Source organism: Ranitomeya imitator, chromosome 2 (genome assembly GCF_032444005.1).
Source record: "Ranitomeya imitator isolate aRanImi1 chromosome 2, aRanImi1.pri, whole genome shotgun sequence".
Classification (NCBI taxonomy): Eukaryota; Metazoa; Chordata; class Amphibia; order Anura; family Dendrobatidae; genus Ranitomeya; species Ranitomeya imitator.
Genome location: NC_091283.1, coordinates 457,270,605 through 457,297,940, shown reverse-complemented (window position 1 = coordinate 457,297,940; position 27,336 = coordinate 457,270,605). Strand labels below are relative to the sequence as shown.

Sequence of the window (27,336 nt, the reverse complement as noted above, 5' to 3'; positions counted from 1 at the left end):
AAAAGAGTAAAAACGTGAAGCAAAACCACGAGCCCATCACTGGCGTTATATGGTGCAGACCTGATTATTATTCACTAATGGAATTCTTACCCAGAAGATGACTATAAGAGACAGTGTGCTGCCGAGATGTGTATCTAAGCCTGTGTGATACTAACTGCTCAGCTGTACATATAGGCGTATCATAAAGACTATTACAGAGCCGCACAGGACTACATCCCCCATCATGTTACTGATTTACAGAATCTTCAAGGAGTGATAAGTGGTTGTATCTAAGCCTATGTGTGTGATACTGTGTGCTGAGCTGTGTAGCTAGGCCTAATATGTGATGTTACTGCGCTGCTGAAATGCTGTATCTTATCTTTTTTTGTGTGATGTTGTGCTGCTAAGCTCATTATGTGTGATATTGCACTGCTGATCCACAGTATCTAAGCCCGTCATGTGTAAGGTCGGTTTCACACGTCAGTGGCTCCGGTACATGTGGTGACAGTTTCCTCATGTACCGGAGACACTGACACACGTAGACACATTAAAATAAATGTGTCTCTGCAGATGTCAGCGTGTTTCACGGACCGTGTGTCCGTGTGCAAAACACGGAGACATGTCAGTGCAGCGCCCCAGGGTCCTGGTCGTTGCAGTAATGACATTCTTCCTTCAGGGGGAGTGATGTTACGTCTGAAGGCAATAAAGGAGATCACCTTACCAGGTATCACAAACCACACAACACACTTCACACTCCAGGCCGCCAGGGGGAGCCATGCTTCTATCTATTAGGGCACTCCTCACAATTAGGTAGTCTGGATAGGAAGTCGGAGAGAGAAGCTGGCTGGAGTGAGAGGGAGCCAGATGCAGACTGAGGTCTGTGGAGAACGAGGGTTCACAGAGCTGCGCCTGCCCCACGTGCGGCAGCATCCTAAGAAAGGACACGAAGGGAATTGCGTTGCTGAGAGTGAGAAACGAAGTCATAGCACAAGGAGAGGAATCCAGGGGGGGTTCTACACTGCAGCAGGCTGCCTTCCTCTGAGGCGCAGAAGCCGGTAGCCAGAACACCGAGGGAGTAAGGATCTCTATGCTTTACTTCAGAGACTGGCAGGACAGTTAATTCCACGTTGGCTGCCCGACCTTATACCCAGGAGGCACGGTGGCAACTTGTGGGGACTGGGGCGTCGTAGAGTCCCTGTAAAAAGCCTCAGGCCATCAGTCATACGGATTTGTCCTATCCTATCCATCAGGGGGACAGAGAGAAAGAGACATTACATCTACGATAGTTGTGAGGACCTCACCGAGAAGCTCAGCAGGGAGGAACTACAACACTCAGGCGCTAGAGGAAGGCTACTGATTTCCACCTGGATAAGGGGACTCTGGATTTTCCTTCAGACAAATTTTATTCCACTCTCAATCCACCTGAAGACCCTTGACCTGTAACAAATTAAAAATAATAAACCAACAATATCTCATACCTTCGATATGTCCCATGATGTAAATCCATCTGAAGGGGTTAAATTATTTTACAGGCAGGAGATCTGCTATAATGCAGCTGTGCTGGTGCCTGTAAAACCCCAGCGAATGAATGGAAAGTAGGTCAATGACCTGTAGTTACCTTCAGTTGCGGTGATGCGCCCTCTGCTGGATGTCCTCATATGACCTCAAGGCTGGGAAAATATTCAGAAAAGTTCCCACGCTCGAGGTCACATAAAAATCAATGCATCTGTCCAGATGTCATTGATTTTTTGCGGACCGTTTCTCCGTGTGCCAAACACAGAGACATGTCATTGTTCGTGGGAGCGCATGTATTACACGGACCCATTAAAGTCAATGGGTCCGTGTAAAACACATACCGCACACGGACCTTGTCCGTGTGCAGTCCGTGTGCCGTGCAGGAGACAGCGCTACATTAAGCGCTGTCCCCCCCACTGGTGCTGAAGCCGCGATTCATATCTTCCCTGCAGCAGCGTTTGCTGCAGAGAAGATATGAATAAGTGTGTTTAAATTAAAGATCTATGTGCCAAACCTGTGCGTCCCCCCCCCCCCCCCTTCCCCGCTGTTCTGAAAATACTCATCCGGCTCACTCCCTCACTGGCGCTGCTTCCTTTCCTGGCCGCATCTTCTCCTGTATGCGGTCACGTGGGGCCGCTCATTTACAGTAATGAATATGCGGCTCCATCTCCCATAAGGGTGGAGCCGCATATTCATGACTGTAATCGGCGGCCCCACGTGACCGCATACAGGAGAAGCTGCGGCCAGAACAGGAAGAAGCGACAGCCAACGAGGGAGCCGGGTGAGTATTTTCAGAACAGCGGGGGGGGGGCGCACAGGGGGTGGGAGGGCGGGGGGAAGATAGATCATGATTTTACACACTATTATTCATATCTTCTCTGCAGCAAACGCTGCTGCATGGAAGATATGAATGGGGCTTCAGCACCAGATGCGGGTACGTGTGGTACCCTGCACGGTGCGTGTGGTACCCAGTGGGCACACGTGCAGCACACGTGTGCCGCACGTGTGCCACACTGATGTGCCACAAAAACGTAGGGGCACACGGACACGGAAAATTCCAGTACCGATATTTTCCGGTACCGGAATTATCTGGACGTGTGAGACTGCCCTAAAAAAGTTGGCGGAATTCTCCAGGACTGGCGTAAAAATGCCAAAGTCGCAAAACTTTGCCAGATTTCAAACAGTTTTACAACAGAATTCTGGTGGAAACCCATGAATCGGAAGTTTAGGATTCGCTCACACTTACAATTAAATCGGATGAGTGCAATCGGATTGCATTCGGACTAATGTTATACTATGGGGCAGTGCACAGCTGCGATTATTATCTCGTGCTGATTCGGCATTCAAAACCGTCTGAGAATCGGATCGCACGCACCCAAATAAGTCTATGGATGCGTGTGAAACATTGCACCGCACTCGAATGTCACCCGAGTGCAGTGCGATTCCCCCCGGACATCGGCAATGGAGGAGAGGGAGAAATTAATTTCTCCCTCTCCTCCGCAGCTGTGCTCCGCTTCTCTGATGTGAGAGGATGGAGCACAAAGCACTGACACTGAGATCCCGCTCGCAGCACAGCAAGAGCCGAGTGCCATTCACATATCGCATGTGATGCAATACGCTGTGTGATTTCGGCTTTAGGATGCATTTTGGCTACGTTCACACTAGCGTTGCGCCGCCCTGCGTCGGCGGCGCGACGCACGGAAAAACGCGCGCAAACGCGCGCGTTTTGCGACGCATGCGTCGTTTTTTGACGAAATCGGACGCAAGAAAAATGCAACTTGTAGCGTTTTCTTGCGTCCGACGCTAGCGTCTAAAACGACGCACGTGTCGGAAAACGTGTGCAAAAAGACGCACGCGTCCCCTATGTTAAACATAGGGGCGCATCGCCGCTGCGTCGCCGCTGCGTCGCCGACGCAACAGCGACGCGACGCTAATGTGAACGTAGCCTTTCACTGGTCACGTATTGGGAATGAGAATTCCTGGAAACGCTCATTTCCCTATAACTGGGCTATTTAAGCAAGCTGCAAATCACCCAACGAACCACCAAAACACTCTTTGGCTGAGCACAATAATTTTTAAGCTTGCTTAAAGAAATCATTGTTCTCGGCAGCACATCATCCTATGTGATCAGGACATGTGCTGCTGAGAACAGTGATATTTTATGCGCACAGCATGATCGTAAGGCCGGAGTCACATGGCCGTAGATTCTCTCATACTAGAGAATGGGGCATATTATGCAAATACGCTCCGATCAAAGTCTTTCAGAGTTTGAGCTGAGTGTTAGTGCTCTTATTCTCTCACATGAGAGAATTGCAGCACAGGTGCAGGGAAAACGGAGAAAGTAATTTCTCAATCTTCGCCATTCTCTGTGCCAGCGTTAATCGCACTGAACTTGGATGACATCTAAGTGCAGTCTGATATTTTACGCAAACCCATAGACTTTTATGGGTAAGTGTGATCCGAGACTTCTAGCATGCTGATCTGAACTTCCCCATAGAATAAGACTGTTCCAAGGCCTATCCGATGAAACATCGTATAGCACTCGGGCGTGTTATACGTTCGTGTGAGCGAGCCCTATTAGTGATTGTTTTATGCTCGTAGAAATGCAGTTTGACCATATAAACATTAGACAGGTAGTTAATCGACCGGCTTCATGTAGTCAGCATTCGTTTATCAGGTCGGACAGTGTAAATGAGCCCTTACAGTCTTCTCACACCCGCCTGTGTTCATGAAAGCGGTATTATTCACGGTATGGGTGTCATCATTTACCATGCATTTGCAAACCAAATTTGTCCCCAGTGATCTCAATGTCCTAATAATGTAATAACTGAACAGTGTTTGGATGGGCCGAGGTGTTTAGTCATTACCGCTGTGTCCATTTACCCTTCCCCCTTAGTTATTCCTGTCAGTGACACATAACAGAACCACAAGTAGCAGCCTTCCTTCATATGTACGGTATTTCTGCTCTTGCTGGAGAGGAAGTGGTCTGTCTGCACCAAAACTGGTGGCCGACATCAGACATTTGCTAATGATCTTGCCAAAGTCTAAAAGGCTGCTAATTTTGCTCTAAGATATAATTATCTGATGAAGTTATTAAAAAAAAAATGTCAATCTTAGGCCGTGGCTACACGGCGACACTGAGATCTCAGCGACTCATTGAAACATTGGCGGTAACGATTTCCTATGGGGTCGCTTTGCAGCTGTGACAATTTTATTATGCTGGTTTTCATAGAATTGCTATTGTGCGACACTGCGGTGCATAGCCTCAACCTCATCTGTCTGTTATGGCGTAAAGTGGCCTTCCTATAATAAGCAGCCATGGCATATGATGAGGCTATGCCTTAAAGGTACGTAGTGATGTGTGGCCTTAGAGAGGGCAAATATAACAGTCACACCTTGGTGCCCAAAGAGCCCCCTGGCACACACAATGTCTTTCTCAGACAGATTCCATCTCCATTGCAGTAGCTTAGGTATCCATGGTTACGGCCACTAATAATTGTCACTATATAAGTGGTTGTAACCATGGATATTTAAGTTACTGCAATGCCTGCACATGGGGTAAGTGACATAGCAAATCAGAAGAACTATACAATATTTCTAATTGGAGGTATTTGCTAATATTATTGTTCTATCTCCTACATATTGGGATAGGATCTTGGAAATGGGAAAACCCCTTTAAGTTGTGAGGTCTTGCCTCTATAAGCATCATATTATTAGACTGAGAGCTGGGGAATATGAATTTGAAGACATAGCCATCACCTTTACGTTTTTGTCATTAAACCATTCCTGATTATCTTTTGCGGTGTGGTGGGAGGGGGGCATTATCCCACTGAAAGAGACTACTGATATTGGGGAATGCTGCTATACAGTGATAAGGTTGGTGATGTGTCACATCCATATGAATGCCAGGACTCAGGGTTTCACAGCAAAACGTTGCCCAGAGCATCACCCTGCCTCCGCCGGCTTGTCATCTTCCAATAGTAGATTATGGTGCCGTATCATAATTATAATAATTTTATTTCTATAGCGCGAACATAGTCCGCAGCACTGTACAATTGAGCGGGACATGTACAGACAATAACAGATTATACAGAATAATTCATAATTCAACAGTTACAGAAGGAGTGAGGACCCTGCTCGCAAGCTTACAATGTATAGGGAAATTGGGGGATACAATAGGTAAAAAGTATGGTCCAGCCATCATTATATAATATATAAGGGTTTTCAGATAATCTGCATGATCCGGTCATCAGCCAGTATCTGTCTAAGTAGACTTACCAAGTGCTATTTGGTGCATGTATGACAGGTGGATAAGAGGGACGAGATTCTGAGGAAAATTTATAAAGGGGAACAGTGAAGAATTAGATTAGACAAGCCTATCACACCATTTCACTAAAGAGTTGTGTTTTAAAAGCATGTTTAAAAATGTTGGGGCAAGGTGTTAATCGGATTATCCGGGGTAGTGCATTCCAGAAAACAGGAGCAGCACTGGAGAAGTCTTGGAGATGGAAGTGGGAGGTTCGGATTATGGAGGATTCTAGTCTTTAGATCAGATGCAGAACGGAAAGCGTGGGTAGACAGAGATGAAGGAGGAGATGTAGGGTGGTGCAGAACTAGGAGAGTTTTGTGGGTGAGAGAGAGAAGTTTATATTGTACTGTAGGAAGATGGACCGGGCCAGTTATGCTTCTCTCGTGCCGATTCTGGAACTATCGGGGCTGTCAGCATTGTTGCTGAGGGGAAGGCTTTCCAACCCGGCAGACCTTTGCACTCAACTGTAGGGGGAGTGTCAGGGATAAAAGGGACGGTGCGCGGGAAAACGGGAGACTTGGCGGGAAGACAGAGCGCGTAGCAGGAGAAGGTTGCCTCACTCTCCATGAGGCTATGTGATAGTTCAGGCCCACGCTGCAGCTCCTCAGACCTTGCGCACACTGACCGTCAGGGACGTGAATTCGTGTGCCTGCTCACCCCGACGACTGAAGCTCTGACCCGCATCGCTCCGCTGACTGCCATGAGTGCGCGGCCTAAATCTGACCAGGCGAATTGCAAGAATCAGGCCGCTTCATCCCCGTCACCAGCACTGTACTGACACACCTTCCGGTGGTGTCAGAGACTGCTTCATTTCTTGAACTTCGTCCCAGTAACCCAGTACCTCGCCTAGGAGAACCAGGATACGCCGCTTCCGTCGGGAGACAGTGCATCACCTTCCTTCAAGAACAGGCCAGAGACTTCACGCATCACTTACGGCGCCACCGTGGGATTCCAAGCTTCCACAGCCTGGAATCCATCAGACTGATAAGTTTGCCCGATTCATAACCGTTTGTTCCTACCTTGACACAAAACCTAGTTTACTCCCCCTTAACCGTTTCTCTCCCTGAGTGGCGTAGCCCCTGTAATAAACCCTTTAACTCTTGTTCTGCCTCCTGCTCATCACTGCATCCCGCATTCCTGCTATTCTACATTACTCTGTAGCGGATGGGTAACCAGTGCAATGACTGGCACAGAGTAGAGGTAGCGGTGTACTAGGTGCGCATAAATGCGATGCCGGATGACACATTTGGGAGGATTTATAGAGAAGAAAGTTTGTAAGAGGGAGATTGATCAGTACAGAGTTGCAGTAGTCCAGAATGAATAAGGCTAGGTTCACATTTGCGGTTGAGTCCGCAGCATATAGTCCGCAACCGCATGCAAAAACGCATGATAATGCAGCGTTTTTTCTCCGCATCAGTTTACTCATGACGGCAAAAAAACCGCAGCGTTTGCATGCGTTTTTACATGCGTTTGCGCTTTTTATGCGCATGCGTTTAATATTTCCAGGGCGTGTCTAAATCAATTCCTGGCCATGCGCAGTCCGAAGTACGCAACCGCATCGAACGCATGCGTACGCAAAAACATGCGTACGCATGCGTTCCCATAGACAGTAATGCGTTTTTTAACGCACTCATGCGCATGCCTGCGCATATTTAACAGAAATTTGCCACCTCAAAAATTGCAACACGGTGCGTTATCCGCACCACGCCGCACACTGTGAAAAGAACGCATGCAAACGCATGCACCTGCATCTACAATGTTAAAGATAGGAAATCAAGACGCATGCGGATGTATGCGTCAGAAACACTGCGGAAACAACTGCAAATGTGAAACCAGCTTAAGAGGTTTTGCAGTTTTAGGTTGAGAAAATGTCATATTTTGAGTCTTGTTGGTCACCAAGGAGCATGCCTGTGAGCTAACAATAAAGGGAGAGAAAGAGAGTAACAGGAATCCGAAGAGGTGCACAATGTCAGGATGGTAAATTGAGTGAGAAACAGGTCCTGCAACTGGAGACCCACATCAGGGCTGCATTAATAGAGAGATACAGAGACTATTGTAATAGGGAGCAGATAATTGTGTGCTGTTACCATCTAAAATTTGGTTCAAGTGACCAAAGCCATAGTCATGTGTAGAGAATTACTGTTCAGGTTGTTTGGTTCTGCTGTTACTAAACATTGAAGAGGACCTGTCACCTGGTCAAAAGTGGGCAGTTTTTGCTTTCGTTTTAATTTTGCTGCTCCCCCGAGAATGCTGCTTTTTCTTACTCCATGTACTCTGGAGAGCAATGGTTTTCAGGATCGGTCAGGGTCCCAGAAGTGAAACTCAGAGTTATCTTTTATCGCACTGACTGTGATAACTACTAACCTTGAGAATACCTTTTTAATTTCTTGTGTTTAGACAACCGGTTCTAGTGATTAGCAGAGAATCTGAAAAAACGGTAGCGGCCCAATGGTCACTATTACACCCAGAGGCGCCAGGTCAGCACCATTCAGGGCCTTGTGTAAGCTCGAGAACAACTCCAAGGCGGATATGCATTGGTAGGGGCTAGCCTTCCTTCATCCTACAGCAATGATAACATTTGGAAAATAATCACGAGGAAAAATTTCCTGGAGCACTAGTAGTATGGTGCCTATTCTTCCAGGCCCCAGGAGCAGACTATGTAAACAAGTGCTTCTCACAAAACTAGAATATCATCAAAAATTTAATTTATTTCAGTTCTTCAATACAAAAAGTGAAACTCCTATATTATATAGAGTCATTCCAAACCGAGTGATCTATTCCAAGTGTTTATTTTTGTTAATGCTGATGGTTATGGCTTACAGCCAATGAAAACCCAGAAGTTATTTTCTCAGTAAGTTAGAATGATTAACAAAAAACACCTGCAAAGGCTTCCTAAGCGTTTAAAAAGGTCCCTTAGTCTGTTTTAGTAGGCTCCACAATCATGGGGAAGACTGCTGACTTGACAGGTGTCCAGAAGGCAGTCATTGACACACTCCATAAGGAGGGTAAGCCACAAAAGGTCATTGCTAAAGAAGCTGGCTGTTCACAGAATGCTGTATCCAAGCATATTAATGGAAAGTTGAGTGGAAGGAAAAAGTGTAGTAGAAAAAGGTCCACAAGCAACCAGGATAACCACAGCCTTGAAAGGATTGTTAAGAAAAGGCTATTCAAAAATTTGAGATTCACAAGTAGTGGACTGCTGCTGAAGTCATTGCTTCAAGAGCCACCACACACAGATGTATCCAGGACATGGGCTACAGGTGTCTCATTCCTTGTGTCAAGCCACTCATGACCAATAGATAAGCTAGAAGTGTCTTACCTGGGCCAAGGAGAAAAACAACTGGACTGTGGCTCAGTGGTCCAAGTTGTTGTTTTCAGATGAAAAAAAAATTTGCATTTCATTTGGAATCCAAGGTCCCAGAGACTGGAGGAAGAGTGGAGAGGCCACAATCCAAGCTGCTTGAGTTCTGGTGTGAAGTTTCCACAATCATTGATGATTTGGGGAGCCATGTCATCTGCTGGTGTAGGTCCACTGCGTTTTATCAAGACCAAAGTCTGTGCAGCCGTCTACGAGGACATTTTAGAGCACTTCATGCTTCCTTCTGCCGACAAACTTTTTGGAGATGGAAATTTCATTCTCCAGCCGGACTTGACACCTGTCCACACTGGTGGCCAGCAAAGTCACCAGACCTTAACCCCTTTACCCCCAAGTGTGGTTTGCACGTTTGATGTGAATCCTGTGGTCACAAGTGGTACTTCGGCTGATTCTCTTTGTGAGCTTCTGTTGGTGGAGGGAAGTGGTACTGCGGCTTCTGAGTTTCCTCCCTCAGGTGATCTGGTGAGGTCGTTAGGTGCTTCTCTACTTAACTCCACCTAATGCTTTGATCCTGGCTTCCTGTCAATGTTCCAGTGTTGGACTTGCTTTTCCCTGGATCATTCCTGTGGCCTGCTGCTCTGCATAGCTAAGTTCTTCTTTGCTATTTGTTTGCTATTTTTTCTGTCCAGCTTGTCTATTTTGTTGCTGGAAGCTCTGGGACGCAAAGGGTGTACCTCCGTGCCGTTAGTTCGGTACGGAGGGTCTTTTTGCCCCCTTTGCGTGGTTTTCTTTAGGGTTTTGTGTAGACCGCAAAGTTATCTTTTCTATCCTCGCTTTGTTAAGAAAGTCGGGCCTCACTTTGCTGAATCTATTTCATCTCTACGTTTGTCTTTTCATCTTAACTCACAGTCATTATATGTGGGGGGCTGCCTTTTCCTTTGGGGTATTTCTCTGAGGCAAGGTAGGCTTATTTTCTATCTTCAGGCTAGTTAGTTTCTCAGGCTGTGCCGAGTTGCATAGGCAGAGTTAGGCGCAATCCACGGCTGCCTCTAGTGTTGTTTGGAGAGGATTAGGGATTGCGGTCTGCAGAGTTCCCACGTCTCAGAGCTCGTTCTATGATTTTGGGTTATTGTCAGATCACTGTATGTGCTCTGACCGCTATGTCCATTGTGGTACTGAATTGCCTTTCATAACAGTACAGGAAGCCCAAAGTACTAATGATTCTCAATAGAGGGAAAAAAGAAGTTCTGAGACCATTTTTTTTTCTTTGCACTGTGTTTTGCCTTTTTTTTCCCCTAGACATTTGGGTGGTTCAGTACACAGGTGTAGCGATGGACATTAGAAGTCTGTCTTCATTTGTGGATCAGCTCTCGGCAAGAGTACAAAAGATTCAAGACACTATTGATCAGAAATCTATGTTAGAACCAATAATTCCTATTCCTGATTTGTTTTTTGGAGATAGAACTAAGTTTCTGAGTTTCAAAAATAATTGTAAATTATTTCTGGCCTTGAAACCTCGCTCCTCTGGTGATCCAGTTCAACAGGTTTTGATGGTTATTTCTTTTTTGCGCGGCGACCCTCAGGACTGGGCATTTTCTCTTGCGCCAGGAGATCCTGCATTGAGTAATATCGATGCGTTTTTCCTGGCGCTCGGATTGCTGTACGATGAACCTAATTCAGTGGATCAGGCAGAGAAAAATTTGCTGGCTCTTTGTCAGGGTCAGGATGAGATAGAGGTATATTGTCAGAAATTTAGAAAGTGGTCCGTGCTCACTCAATGGAATGAATCTGCGCTGGCAGCTATGTTCAGAAAGGGTCTCTCTGAAGCCCTTAAGGATGTCATGGTGGGATTTCCTATGCCTGCTGGTTTGAATGAGTCTATGTCTTTGGCCATTCAGATCGGTCGACGCTTGCGTGAGCGTAAATCTGTGCACCATTTGGCGGTATTACCTGAGCTTAAACCTGAGCCTATGCAGTGCGATAGGACTTTGACCAGAGTTGAACGGCAAGAACACAGACGTCTGAATGGGCTGTGTTTCTACTGTGGTGATTCCACTCATGCTATCTCTGATTGTCCTAAGCGCACTAAGCGGTTCGCTAGGTCTGCCACCATTGGTACGGTACAGTCAAAATTTCTTCTGTCCGTTACCTTGATCTGTTCTTTGTCATCGTATTCTGTCATGGCATTTGTGGATTCAGGCGCTGCCCTGAATTTGATGGACTTGGAGTATGCTAAGCGTTGTGGGTTTCTCTTAGAGCCCTTGCAGTGTCCTATTCCATTGAGAGGAATTGATGCCACGCCTTTGGCCAAGAATAAGCCTCAGTACTGGACCCAGCTGACCATGTGCATGGCTCCTGCACATCAGGAGGTTATTCGCTTTCTGGTGTTGCATAATCTGCATGATGTGGTCGTGTTGGGGTTGCCATGGCTACAAGCCCATAATCCAGTATTAGATTGGAAATCCATGTCGGTGTCCAGCTGGGGTTGTCAGGGGGTACATGGTGATGTTCCATTTCTGTCAATTTCGTCATCCACCCCTTCTGAGGTTCCAGAGTTCTTGTCTGATTACCAGGATGTATTTGATGAGCCCAAGTCCGATGCCCTACCTCCGCATAGGGATTGTGATTGTGCTATCAATTTGATTCCTGGTAGTAAATTCCCAAAAGGTCGACTGTTTAATTTATCCATGCCTGAGCACACCGCTATGCGCAGTTATGTGAAGGAATCCCTGGAGAAGGGGCATATTCGCCCGTCATCATCACCATTAGGAGCAGGGTTCTTTTTTGTAGCCAAGAAGGATGGTTCGCTGAGACCTTGTATAGATTACCGCCTTCTAAATAAGATCACGGTTAAATTTCAGTACCCCTTGCCATTGTTATCTGATTTGTTTGCTTGGATTAAGGGGGCTAGTTGGTTCACCAAGATAGATCTTCGTGGTGCGTATAATCTGGTGCGAATCAGGCGAGGAGATGAATGGAAAACTGCATTTAATACGCCCGAGGGTCATTTTGAGTATCTAGTGATGCCATTCGGACTTGCCAATGCTCCATCAGTGTTTCAGTCCTTTATGCATGACATCTTCCGAGAGTACCTGGATAAATTCCTGATTGTGTACTTGGATGACATTTTGATCTTCTCGGATGATTGGGAGTCTCATGTGAAGCAGGTCAGAACAGTTTTTCAGGTCCTGCGTGCTAATTCTTTGTTTGTGAAGGGATCAAAGTGTCTCTTTGGTGTGCAGAAGGTTTCATTTTTGGGGTTCATCTTTTCCCCTTCTACTATCGAGATGGATCCTGTTAAGGTCCAAGCCATCCATGATTGGACTCAGCCGACATCTCTGAAAAGTCTGCAAAAGTTCCTGGGCTTTGCTAAATTTTATCGTCGCTTCATCTGCAATTTTTCTAGTATTGCCAAACCATTGACCGATTTGACCAAGAAGGGTGCTGATTTGGTCAATTGGTCTTCTGCTGCTATGGAGGCTTTTCGGGAGTTGAAGCGTCGTTTTTCTTCTGCCCCTGTGTTGTGTAAGCCAGATGTTTCTCTTCCGTTCCAGGTCGAGGTTGATGCTTCTGAGATTGGAGCAGGGGCTGTTTTGTCGCAGAGAGGTTCTGATTGCTCGGTGATGAAACCATGCGCTTTTTTTTCCAGGAAGTTTTCGCCTGCTGAGCGAAATTATGATGTGGGCAACCGAGAGTTGCTGGCCATGAAGTGGGCATTCGAGGAGTGGCGTCATTGGCTTGAAGGAGCTAAGCATCGCGTGGTGGTATTGACTGATCATAAGAACTTGACTTATCTTGAGTCTGCTAAGCGGTTGAATCCTAGACAGGCTCGTTGGTCACTGTTTTTTGCCCGTTTTGACTTTGTGATTTCGTACCTTCCGGGCTCTAAAAATGTGAAGGCGGATGCTCTGTCTAGGAGTTTTGTGCCCGACTCTCCGGTTTTGTCTGAGCCGGCGGGTATCCTCAAGGAAGGAGTAATTGTGTCTGCCATCTCCCCTGATTTGCGGCGGGTGCTGCAAAAATTTCAGGCTAATAAACCTGATCGTTGTCCAGCGGAGAGACTGTTTGTCCCTGATAGGTGGACGAATAAAGTTATCTCTGAGGTTCATTGTTCGGTGTTGGCTGGTCATCCTGGAATCTTTGGTACCAGAGAGTTAGTGGCTAGATCCTTTTGGTGGCCGTCTCTGACGCGGGATGTGCGTGCTTTTGTGCAGTCCTGTGGGATTTGTGCTCGGGCTAAGCCCTGCTGTTCTCGTGCCAGTGGGTTGCTTTTGCCCTTGCCGGTCCCGAAGAGGCCTTGGACACATATCTCTATGGATTTTATTTCTGATCTTCCCGTTTCTCAAAAGATGTCAGTCATTTGGGTGGTCTGTGATCGCTTTTCTAAGATGGTCCATCTGGTACCCTTGTCTAAATTGCCTTCCTCTTCTGATTTGGTGCCATTGTTCTTCCAGCATGTGGTTTGTTTACATGGCATTCCAGAGAATATCGTTTCTGACAGAGGTTCCCAGTTTGTTTCAAGGTTTTGGCGAGCCTTTTGTTGTAGGATGGGCATTGACTTGTCTTTTTCCTCGGCTTTCCATCCTCAGACTAATGGCCAGACCGAACGAACCAATCAGACCTTGGAAACATATCTGAGATGCTTTGTTTCTGCCGATCAGGATGACTGGGTGTCCTTTTTGCCTTTGGCTGAGTTCGCCCTTAATAATCGGGCCAGCTCGGCTACCTTGGTTTCGCCATTTTTCTGCAATTCTGGGTTCCATCCTCGTTTCTCTTCAGGACAGGTTGAGTCTTCGGACTGTCCTGGTGTGGATACTGTGGTGGACAGGTTGCAGCAGATTTGGACTCATGTAGTGGACAATTTGACCTTGTCCCAGGAGAAGGCTCAACGTTTCGCTAATCGCAGACGCCGTGTGGGTCCCCGACTTCGTGTTGGGGATCTGGTTTGGTTATCTTCTCGTCATATTCCTATGAAGGTTTCCTCTCCTAAGTTTAAACCTCGTTTCATTGGTCCGTATAGGATTTCTGAGGTTCTTAATCCTGTGTCTTTTCGTCTGACCCTTCCAGATTCTTTTTCCATACATAACGTATTCCATAGGTCATTGTTGCGGAGATACGTGGTACCTATGGTTCCATCTGTTGATCCTCCTGCCCCGGTTTTGGTGGAGGGGGAATTGGAGTATATTGTGGAGAAGATTTTGGATTCTCGTGTTTCTAGACGGAAACTCCAGTATCTGGTTAAATGGAAGGGTTATGCTCAGGAAGATAATTCCTGGGTTTTTGCCTCTGATGTCCATGCTCCCGATCTTGTTCGTGCCTTTCATGTGGCTCATCCTGGTCGGCCTGGGGGCTCTGGTGAGGGTTCGGTGACCCCTCCTCAAGGGGGGGGTACTGTTGTGAATTCTGTGGCAGAGCTCCCTCCTGTGGTCACAAGTGGTACTTCGGCTGATTCTCTTTGTGAGCTTCTGTTGGTGGAGGGAAGTGGTACTGCGGCTTCTGAGTTTCCTCCCTCAGGTGATCTGGTGAGGTCGTTAGGTGCTTCTCTACTTAACTCCACCTAATGCTTTGATCCTGGCTTCCTGTCAATGTTCCAGTGTTGGACTTGCTTTTCCCTGGATCATTCCTGTGGCCTGCTGCTCTGCATAGCTAAGTTCTTCTTTGCTATTTGTTTGCTATTTTTTCTGTCCAGCTTGTCTATTTTGTTGCTAGAAGCTCTGGGACGCAAAGGGTGTACCTCCGTGCCGTTAGTTCGGTACGGAGGGTCTTTTTGCCCCCTTTGCGTGGTTTTCTTTAGGGTTTTGTGTAGACCGCAAAGTTATCTTTTCTATCCTCGCTCTGTTAAGAAAGTCGGGCCTCACTTTGCTGAATCTATTTCATCTCTACGTTTGTCTTTTCATCTTAACTCACAGTCATTATATGTGGGGGGCTGCCTTTTCCTTTGGGGTATTTCTCTGAGGCAAGGTAGGCTTATTTTCTATCTTCAGGCTAGTTAGTTTCTCAGGCTGTGCCGAGTTGCATAGGCAGAGTTAGGCGCAATCCACGGCTGCCTCTAGTGTTGTTTGGAGAGGATTAGGGATTGCGGTCTGCAGAGTTCCCACATCTCAGAGCTCGTTCTATGATTTTGGGTTATTGTCAGATCACTGTATGTGCTCTGACCGCTATGTCCATTGTGGTACTGAATTGCCTTTCATAACACACGTTAATGACCGGGCCAATTTTTACAATTCTGACCACTGTCCCTTTATGAGGTTATAACTCTGGAACGCTTCAACGGATCCCGGTGATTCTGACAATGTTTTCTCGTGACATATTGTATTTCATGATAGTGGTAAAATTTCTTTGATATTAACTGCGTTTATTTGTGAAAAAAATGGGAATTTGGTGAACATTTTGAAAATTTAGCAATTTTCCAACTTTGAATTTTTATTTCCCACATGTCCAGTTTAGATCAGCACAATTTTGGAAACAAATTTTTTTTTGTTAGGGAGTTATAAGGGTTAAAAGTTGACCAGCAATTTCTCATTTTTACAACACCATTTTTTTTTTAGTGACCACATCTCATTTGAAGTCATTTTTACAGGTCTATATGATAGAAAATAACCAAGTGTGACACCATTCTAAAAACTGCACCCCCTCAAGGTGCTCAAAACCACATTCAAGAAGTTTATTAACCCTTCAGGTGTTTCACAGGAATTTTTGGAATGTTTAAATAAAAATAAACATTTAACTTTTTTTTCACAAAAAATGTACTTCAGCTCAAATTTGTTTTATTTTACCAAGGGTAAGAGAAGAAAATGGACCCCAAAAGTTGTTGTACAATTTGTCCTGATTTCGCTGATACCCCTTATGTGGGGGTAAACCACTGTTTGGGCGCATGGGAGAGCTCGGAAGGGAAGGAGCGCCGTTTGACTTTTCAATGCAAAATTGACAAGAATTGAGATGGGACGCCATGTTGCGTTTGGAGAGCCACTGATGTGCCTAAACATTGAAACCGCCCACAAGTGACACCATTTTGGAAAGTAGACGCCATAAGGAACTTATCTAGATGTGTGGTGAGCACTTTGACCCACCAAGTGCTTCACAGAAGTTTATGATGCAGAGCCGTGAAAATAAAAAATATTTTTTTCCACAAAAATTATATTTTAGCCCCCAGTTTTGTATTCTCCCAAGGGTAACAGGAGAAATTGGACCCAAAAGTTGTTGTCCAATTTGTCCTGAGTACACCGATACCCCATATGTGGGGGAGAACCACTGTTTGGGCGCATGGGAGGGCTCGGAAGGGAAGGAGCACCATTTGGAATGCAGATTTAGACGGAATGGTCTGCAGGCGTCACATTGCGTTTGCAGAGCCCCTAATGTACCTAAACAGTAGAAACCCCCCACAAGTGACCCCATATTGGAAACTAGACCCCCAAGGAACTTATCTAGATGTGTTGTAAGAACTTTGAACCCCCAAGTGTTTCACTACAGTTTATAACGCCGAGCCGTGAAAATAAAAAACATTTTTTTTCCACAAAAATTATTTTTTAGCCCCCAGTTTTGTATTTTCCCAAGGGTAACAGGAGAAATTGGACCCCAAAAGTTGTTGTCCAATGTGTTCGGAGTACGCTGATACCCCATATGTTGGGGTAAACCCCTGTTTGGGCGCACGGGAGAGCTCGGAAGGGAAGGAGCACTGTTTTTCTTTTTCAATGCAGAATTGGCTGGAATTGAGATCGGACGCCATGTCGCGTTTGGAGAGCCCCTGATTTGCCTAAACAGTGGAAACCCCCCAATTATAACTGAAACCCTAATCCAAACACACCCGTAACCCTAATCCCAACTGTAACCCTAACCACACCCCTAACCCTGACACACCCCTAGCCCTAATCCCAACCCTATTCGAAACCGTAAATGTAATCCTAAACCTAACTTTAGCCCCAACCCTAACTATAGCCTTAACCCTAGCCCTAACCCTAACCCTAGCCCTAACCCTACTGGGAAAATGAAAATACATATTTTTTTTTAATTTTTCCCTAACGAAGGGGGTGATGAAGTGGTGTTTGATTTACTTTTATAGCGGGTTTTTTAGCGGATTTTTATGATTGGCAGCTGTCACACACTAAAAGACGCTTTTTATTGCAAAAAATATTTTTTTGCATTACCACATTTTGAGAGCTATAATTTTTCCATATTTGGGTCCACAGAGTCATGTGAGGTCTTGTTTTTTGCGGGACAAGTTGATGTTTTTTTATTGGTAACATTTTTGGGCACGTGACATTTTTTGATCGCTTTTTATTCCGATTTTTGTGAGGCAGAATGACCAAAAAAACAGCTATTCATGAATTTCTTTTGGGGAAGGCGTTTATACCGTTCCACATTTGGTAAAATGGATAAAGCAGTTTTATTCTTCGGGTCAGTACGATTACAGCGATACCTCATTTATATAATTTTTTTATGTTTTGGCGCTTTTATACGATAAAAACTATTTTATAGAAACAATAATTATTTTTTCATCGCTTTATTCTGAGGACTATAACTTTTTTATTTTTTCTTTGATGAGGCTGTATGGCAGATCCTTTTTTTGCGGGACAAGATGACGTTTTCAGTAGTACCATGGTTATTTATATACATCTTTTTGATCGCGTGTTATTCCACTTTTTGTTTGGCGGTATGATAATAAAGCGTTGTTTTTTGCCTCGTGTTTTTTTTTTTATGGTGTTCACTGAAGGGGTTAACTAGTGGGACAGTTTTATTGGTTGGGTCGTTACGGACGCGGCGATACTAAATATGTGTACTTTTATTGTTTGGGGTTTTTTTTTTTACATTTTTTTACACGTGAATATTTTTTTTTTTACACTGTAACATTGCCCCAGGGGGGGGCATCATGTTATAGTGTAATATCGCTGATCTGACACTTTGCTGTGCACTGTGTCAGATCAGCAGGGAGACTTCCCGGGGCCTGCTCTGAGCAGGCGCTGTGAAGCCACCTCCCTGCAGGACCCTGATGCAGCCCCGCGGCCATTTTGGATCCGGGCCTGCTGCAGGGAGAAGGTAAGAGACCCTCACAGCAACGTGATCACATCGCATTGCTTCGAGGGTCTCAGGAAAGGATGCAGGGAGCCCCCTCCCTGCGCTATGCTTCCCTATACCGCCGGAACACTGCGATCATGTTTGATCGCAGTATGACGGGGGTTAATATGCCGTGGGCGATCCGTGACCGCTCCTGACACATAGTGCCGGATGTCAGCTGCGATAGTCAGCTGACACCGGCCGCGATCGGCCGCGCTCCCCCCGTGAGCGCGGCCAATCTCATATGACGTACTATCCCGTCAGTGGGTATACGGGCCCACCCCACCTCGACGGGATAGTACGTCTAATGTCAGAAAGGGGTTAACCCCATAGAGAACCTATGGGGTATTGTCAAGAGGAAGATGAGAGTCGCCAGACCCAACAATGCAGACACACAGAAGGCTGCTATCAAAGCAATCTGGGCTTCCATAACACCTCAGCAGTGCCACAGGCTGATTGCCTCCATGCCACGCCGTATTGATGCAGAAATTGATGCAAAAGTCACCCCGACCAAGTACTGAGTGCATTTACTGAACATACATTTCAGTAGGCCAACATTTCAGATTTTAAAATCATTTTTCAAGCTGGTGTTATAAAGTATTCTAATTTACTGAGATAACGACTTTTGGGTTTTCTTTAGCTGTAAGCCATAATCATCAACATTGGTTGGTTATAAATGGTATAGTCTCTAACTGGGTCGCTGTGACTAGTGGGGTACCGCAGGGGTCGGTATTGGGACCTGTTCTCTTCAACATATTCATTAATGATCTGGCAGAAGGTTTACACAGTAAAATATCGATATTTGCAGATGATACAAAACTATGTAAAGCAGTTAATACAAGAGAAGATAGTATTCTGCTACAGATGGATCTGGATAAGTTGGAAACTTGGGCTGAAAGGTGGCAGATGAGGTTTAACAATGATAAATGTAAGGTTATACACATGGGAAGAAGGAATCAATATCACCATTACACACTGAACGGGAAACCACTGGGTAAATCTGACAGGGAGAAGGACTTGGGGATCCTAGTTAATGATAAACTTACCTGGAGCAGCCAGTGCCAGGCAGCAGCTGCCAAGGCAAACAGGATCATGGGGTGCATTAAAAGAGGTCTGGATACACATGATGAGAGCATTATACTGCCTCTGTACAAATCCCTAGTTAGACCGCACATGGAGTACTGTGTCCAGTTTTGGGCACCGGTGCTCAGGAAGGATATAATGGAACTAGAGAGAGTACAAAGGAGGGCAACAAAATTAATAAAGGGGATGGGAGAACTACAATACCCAGATAGATTAGCGAAATTAGGATTATTTAGTCTAGAAAAAAGACGACTGAGGGGCGATCTAATAACCATGTATAAGTATATAAGGGGACAATACAAATATCTCGCTGAGGATCTGTTTATACCAAGGAAGGTGACGGGCACAAGGGGGCATTCTTTGCGTCTGGAGGAGAGAAGGTTTTTCCACCAACATAGAAGAGGATTCTTTACTGTTAGAGCAGTGAGAATCTGGAATTGCTTGCCTGAGGAGGTGGTGATGGCGAACTCAGTCGAGGGGTTCAAGAGAGGCCTGGATGTCTCTTTCTGGAGCAGAACAATATTGTATCATACAATTATTAGGTTCTGTAGGAGGACGTAGATCTGGGGATTTATTATGATGGAATATAGGCTGAACTGGATGGACAAATGTCTTTTTTCGGCCTTACTAACTATGTTACTATGTAACATTAACAGAAATAAACACTTGAAATAGATCACTCTGTTTGTAGTGACTCTATATAATATATATGGGATTCACTTTTTGTATTAAAGAACTGAAATAAATTTTCGTTTTGTTGATATTCTAATTTTGGGAGAAGTTCCTGTATATCTGCAATTGTTCATCTCTTCAAGTGTATTAAGCCAAGTGTGAGAGAAACCACCAAGTGTATTGTGCCCCTCACAGTGATTGTAACCACTAAGCTTGAAATGCCTCTGCTTGATAAAAATAAATATTCTTGTATCTAAAATGTTCTGCAGTGATGACTGCTCTGTTTACAAATGAGAAAAATACCAGTATAGAAGCATTTTTTAAATCCTAGATCTCGGCCATGTGTTAGGTGTGTTATCACCGCTTGGTAGCTTCTACCAAAGTAGCTATTTCTTTTGCTTCGCTCACCATCATTTCAGAGATCACTATAGAAACAGTGGTGTCGAGTCAAATCCGTAAAAGTAAGAAAACTGTAACACCACTGACTATTTATATCCCAGGCTGGCGTGTTTCACACATCCATCACCAAGTAACACTTGTTCGGTCCATTGTCCTCTATGTAGATGTAGCAATCTAAGGACTGAAAGGTTCTGATCTAAGACCAAGATGCAAGTTGGCAAAATCCTACATTTAAATATTTTTTTCCCCTTCACCTCAAAATGTGGCACAACATGATAAATAAACCGTGTTTATGATTAACCCCCGCTTTTCTGACAGTTAAACATGGAGCCATATCTGCAGCTCAAAAACTGATTTGTTTCCTTTCCCAAAATAATTTAATTAGTTTAGCCATAGCAGTAATGGACTGAAGTCAGATTTTGTAAATCAATTCCTTGCAATTTCCCTATTCTATAGTTAGCATAAAAACCAGTGAACAGTATATTACCAACACCATGAAGATCTACAGTCTGGAGGGTCTTTAAAGTCAGTAGTATAAGAGAGAAAATCCAACACAATAATTGCCCCCAAAGATCCAGAACAAGTCATCCTCATTTGGAGCCAATCAGTTCCCATAAGGTGCTTATTTTTTGGTAGGCCTTTATCTAAAGACCCATTTGGATGAGTCCATTTCCATTAACAAAATGGTGAATAGCTATTGTAGTGCAGCAGGGTGGTACAGTGTGACATATAGGCAGGGACCACAGGAAAGTTCACTGCAAACATGTTTAATGTCCAAACAACTCACTCAGTGTACAGCACACGGTATCCTCCGGATCACAGCCGGGGCGTCACAACAGTCCGTACATGAGACCGATTGCCGAGGGTGACTGTACCACCATATCACGCAGGCGTTTGCTTCTCTTGGCTCTGTGTTACCTCACATAGGCTGGACGCTGCAGAGCCACCTGCTCTGCTACTTGCAAACAAACCTTATATTGCAGGGTTTTTAACTGGAATCTGCAGCCATGGGCCACCTGCAAGACCCGGCTTGGAGGAAGCAGACCGCTCCACTACCATCCTGTAGTCCGCTTCAAAAATAAAAGCCCTTACCGGGTTTTCCTGAACATTGTCTTGGCCAAATAGCTTGACTAGGTCCACACTTACATTTACTTTGCCTTGTGCTCATAGGCATCCTGCTGTGAATACAAGGCTTTCCAGCGGGTCTAATAGGACTCCGTCCGCATCCTAGGAAATACATATCGACCCTCGCATATGATCCCTCTCACTGCTTCACACTATATATAAGTTAATCAACACTTATTTAATTATTTGTCTTTCCGTGGCGATGAAAACTGATTGGTTATACAGTGATTTTGGTGCCAACGATGTCTGACTGTTTTTTTATTAAGTTTATGGTTCTGATTACGAATATGACTTTGGCTTTGCCAAATTGGCTCTAGTTTCTGAGATATTTAATAGTTAATTACCGTATTTTGCAGACTATAAGATGCACCCCAAATTTTGGGGAGGAAAATAGAAAAGCAATGCTTTTAATAAAATGGTAATGCATCTAATAGTCAGATTTTATGGTAACTTACAGGGGAGAGTTGCGGTGGAGCGGGGTTACAGGACGCAGGATCGCTGCTGCAGGAAGCATTCGGTTGTGGCAGGAGTGGGGCAATGCTGCAGCCCTAGGGCTGGGAGGAGGGGGTGTTCGGTGGTGCGAAGCTGCTGCGGGCCTCGGGCTTTCACAAAATGTCGGCGGAATCCCCGCACTTCCCACTGTTTTCACTGCGATGTTCTTTGGGAAAATAGCTGCCAAAATAATTACAGTAGAATTCTGGCTTAAAGTCGCTTTTATAGCATTGTAAGCCTAAAAATTGAAATACAAAATAATTATATGGGATATTTAATTACCTGTTAAAGTCAAAAGACGAAAAGCTATTGCATGTTATCACATACAAGTTGCATTGGGGGACTGCATTATGTTGATGGATGAATCATCTCAACAACTAGAACTAATTCAACAAAAGTACGGTAATTGGATTCTTTAACTCAGCACCCTCAAAATACTCTAAATCAAATAAAAAAAAAAAACCTAGGCGCCTGGACATTTTACTTTTTTTTTTTTTTTTGTAGACCTGTGTTATTTATTAATGCTAACGTACTATTACCGTACAGCAGCATGTTTAATCCTGATAGCATTGATTTATGCCCCTTTTTACACTATCTGATCATTCGATGAATGAGTGGTTTGTTTATTCAAGGGTTAATAATTGGGCACTCACATTCTTATGAACGCTGATTTTTGGCCCTTCTAGACGGGATAAGGGTACAAAAACATGTAGAGGGCGACTGAGACCTATCAGTTGTGTGGCTGAAAATTCTATTGCCTTTGCCTATTGCTGTTTTCAAATTGATCACTCAGTATTTTGCGATACATGGCTTCACCCATTTTCCCATTAATGCGGTGAAGTAGTCCTGTGCCCTTGGTAGAGAAAACCCCCCAAAACATAATGTTTCCACCTCCATGCTTGACAGTGAGGATGGTGTTCTTTGGGTCATAGGCAGCATTTCTTTTCCTCCAAACACGGCGAGTTGAGTTAATGCCAAAGAGCTCAATTTTTGTCTCATCTGACCAAAGTGCCTTCTTCCAATCACTCACAGAATCATCCAGGTGTTCATTGGCAAACTTCAGATGGGCCTGCACATGTGGCACATGTGCCTTCTTGAGCAGCGGGACCTTGCGGGCACTGCTGGATTTTAAACCTTTTCGGCGTAATGTGTTACTAATGGTTTTCTTGGTGACTGTGGTCCCAGCTGCGTTGAGATCATTAACAAGTTCCTACTGTGTAGTTTTAGGCTGATTTCTCATCTTCCTCATGATCAAGGATACCCCTCGAGGTGAGATTTTGCATGGTGCCCCAGATCCATGTTGATTGACAGTCATTTTGTATTTCCTCCATTTTTGTACTATTGCACCAACAGTTGTGTCCTTTTCACCCAGCGTCTTACTTATGGTTTTGTAGCCTATTCCAGCTTTGTACAGGTCTATGATCTTGTCCCTTACATCCTTATAAAGCTCTTTGGTCTTGCCCATGTTGTAGAGGTTTGAGTCTGACTGATGAGTCTGTGGACAGGAGTCTTTTATAAAGGTGACTATGTAAGACAGCTGTCTTTAATGTAGGTAACGAGTTGATTAGGAGCGTCTAACTGATCTATAGGAGCCAGAAGTCTTAATGGTTGTCAGGGGATCAAATACTTATTTCTCACTGCAAAATGCAAATTTATATAATTTATACAATTTGATTTTTTTGGATTTTAGTTTTGATACTATCTCTCAATGTTAAAACTAACCTACCCTTAAAATTATAGACTGTTCATGTCTTTCTCAGTGGGCAAACTTATAAAATCAGCAAGGGATCAAATAATTATTTCCTTCCCTATATATGAGTAATGCAGTATATCGTAAGAGCAGTCGAATGGTCCCGTTTTGGACCCGTTGAAGTGCTGAGGCACGAAACGATCGTTGTCCGCATTTTTTCTACACTCTCCCTGAAATTTACTGTAATGTTGTCCGAATAAAGTTGTGACTTTTTACATACACGGGTAAGTGCACTTTTTTTTTTTCATTTCATGGACTGTTATGTATTACTTTGCAAGTCGCACCCCGTTGTATAAAAAAGGATATTATATCGGCTTACTCCAAAAAAAAGGGTGATAAAAATAACAGAGTCTAGCCTAACAACAGCAGTGCGGAGGTTTATTGTTTCCTTTGGTCGTTTGAATACACATTTGTAAAAACTTAACATTTTTTTTGTCATAATATCCATAAAAGTGAGACCTACCAAATTTAATATTTTTCACCACTCAGAGAACCCTGTAAAATAATTTAAAAAATAAACTTGCCCTTTTTTTTAGGTCCCCTTGCCTCCTGAAAAGTCCATAGTGGGAATGGTTAAAAAACGGCAGCATCTTACATGCTCTTGCAATTTTCCACTCTACAGGGTTTTGGCCTCCCAGCACTGTGGATTTGGTGCTCTGTATTGGAGAAAAATGAGCTCCAGACAATAGAAAATTGAGAAATCTAGTCAAGTAATCAACAAACTACTTTTGGACTTAAAATGATATATGGTCAGAAGATGGATATCCACCATTTGGACACATTTAGAATTTGGTCAGTATTTTACATCTGTATTTATAAGTCAAAACAAGGAGTAGGTGATAAATACAGACGTGGTGACGTTTTTCTATTATACATTTCCTCTGATTGTTCCATTCCTGATTTTGGCTTACAAATACTGAGGTAAAATACTGACCTTGGCTTTAGAAAGGGCTCAGACTGGTTAAATAAAAAAAATTATAGAAGTTGTCCTTACCTTAACCAATCCCTTGCCGCTCCCATTCTGATACTTACCTGGTCCCGCTTCTCTCTTTTTCCCATTTCTATCTCAACACCCAAGTAATGCCAAATCAGCCAGTCACTGGCTAGGTCAGGTCACCAATGTGGCCAATGAATGGCTGAATAAGCAGTTCCTGAGCCCTTGGAAAAATATTCTTTATATGTTGAACAATCCCTTTAAGCTCTGGTAATCCTATTTCAAGTCTGTAACCTGAGAAGGTGACATCAACCCCACAAATATGAACCTCACTTGCCACTTCTACAGGGCAAGTGGGAAGAGCCAGGCAAAGCAGCAGAGTCTTGGTTGGACATTTCTATTGCATATTTCTATGGTATCCTAATATTTGCTGTCATTTGTTTTGTTACAGATGACATTTTTCGTCTCCTCTGAAGTTTACAGACCGTTTTCCCTGTGGTGAAAGTAGAAGTCTCTCCCTAGCTGCTTCATTGTGAAATGCCCCAACATCTATCTCCAGAAAGTTCCTTCCATTCCAAGCAAGAACTGCTCTGCTTCTCCGAAGCTTCACGAACTGTCAGCGACTATGATCTTGGCACCCCCGACAGCACTGACCAGGTTGACGCCCTACTGTCAAAGTCCACCCCAGACTCCTATATTGACCCACTATACAAGGAGACCTCTACAAAAAAAGCGCTGTACGATGATGACCCCTGCGAGATCAAGTTTATCCCTTCAGAGAACGGAAACGACTGCGGCTGGGGAGCCCTCAAACCGTCCTTTTTACAGGTGTTTAACACATCCAAAGGAGTGCTTGTCTTCCTGTGTGCGGCCTCCTTTCTCCAAGGCATGGTGGTCAATGGTTTCATCAATACAGTCATCACCTCCATAGAACGGAGATTTGACTTGCACAGCTACCATACTGGACTGATTGCGAGCTCCTATGACATTGCAGCTTGCTTGTGTTTGACATTTGTCAGCTACTTTGGGGGGAACGGTCACAAACCTCGGTGGCTGGGCTGGGGAGTATTAATTATGGGTGTTGGTTCTTTGGTGTTTGCACTACCACAGTTCACCACTAATGTGTACGTCGTCAACCTTGCGGAGGATAATGGGGTATGTTACTCAAATCACTCTTACCAGATCTCAGAAAGTGCCTCGAGTCTGTCCAACTACAGATACGTCTTCATGCTGGGACAGTTTCTTCATGGGATTGGCGCCACACCACTTTATACGCTGGGGGTCACTTACTTAGATGAGAATGTGAAATCTAGCTACTCCCCTGTATACATTGGTGAGTATGGAGCATGTAATGTCTATACGATGCAGATGTTTGTCTGTCGGTGCCTACAGCTCTGTTCCTTTTGGAATTTTATCTATGTCAGTACTGTGCCATGAGCCACAGACAGGTTGTGTACACTCCTTACACGGGAGATTAGGTTGCATCACCCGAGGCCAACTTAAAGGAATGTTTCCAAGCGAGGAAGTAAAACTTTACTTTCTACCAATGGACAGTTTTCTGTTGGTAAAGCTTAATCCCTATCATGAAAAGTTCTGCAACTTTGTAATACATTGTGTGTTTCTGTTCTTTACCATTTTTAACATCTATGCTTGTTTAAAACCAGGGACTACATTCCTGGGCAGATCTCATATTTGTCACAGCTGAGGGTTAGATACAGTTCTATCTCATCTGGACTCCTGCACTGATACATTGTAGCACCTGTCAGGACAGAAAAGACATTTGTGATGCTGATATGTGCTGTATTTTAAAGTCTACGGCGTTTGCAACCAACTAATTCCAAAACAGTGATCATACATTGCTGCACTCCTGCACGCTCATTGGTTGCATGCTCATGGTCATGGACTAGACTAGCAATGGAGAGTCAGCAGTGATTGCAAAGTAAGAAGTCAGCCTTGGCGCTACATTAGTAGGTTATTGCGTGTTTAGGGGATTTTCCAGTACTAATCCATGGAATAGATCATCGTTATCAGGGTGGAGTCCAATGCCCTGCACACTCGCCGATCAGCTGTTGGTTGTCTGCTTTGAACAATGCCCTTAATGTATCACTGTTCTTTCTTAACTATTCAGAATCACCTGACGTGTGTGCTTGAGGAATATCTATTTCTGGACATTATTTTGCGTTATTTAGCAGTTTCCCCATTGCAATTTCCAGTAACTAAAAGCCTCAGCAGTTTGTTTTGTGTCTCTGTCTCTCTCCTCTTTTCATAATTTAATAAGTAACAGTTGAAATTTCATCCCTCACTTAAGACAGATTAGTAGAGAGATTTGAGCGTTTTTGAGAATGTAGGACCAGCAAAGAGAAGGAAGGGACTGTTGGCTGACAGTGGAGAAAGAGGCACTTGTACTACTCTTTTAGGGGTTGTATACTACTAGGACAACCCCTTCTTAAACTAAAAGATCGGCCCCGATTAAAATAGTAAAGCCTATACTCACCTCCCATGCCGGCGCCGTTCCCGCAATGACGGCAGTCGCTCTCCCCGGGGCTCTCGTGCAGTGTTGTGACATGTAATGCTGGCGCTGGCGTCACTGTCTCTACCTTCGTACAAACTGAACATGAAGAGGGAGACAAGCTGCAGCTTATCACGGACTTCCTCTTCATGTTCAGTTTGTCCGAAGGCGGAGGCAGTGACACCAGCACTGATTGGATGCC

General features: G+C 44.5%; 1 protein-coding gene across 1 annotated transcript in view; it reads left to right on the top strand.

Annotated features, from left to right (window-relative positions):
* Positions 1 to 27,336, top strand: part of SLCO4A1 (solute carrier organic anion transporter family member 4A1) — a 67,112-nt gene that overhangs the window by 3,526 nt on the left and 36,250 nt on the right. The window contains exon 2 of the mRNA XM_069751165.1: positions 25,077 to 25,958. Coding sequence (XP_069607266.1) covers positions 25,163 to 25,958 — 796 coding nt within the window. The 5' untranslated portion in view covers positions 25,077 to 25,162. The remainder of the gene's footprint in view (positions 1 to 25,076; positions 25,959 to 27,336) is intronic.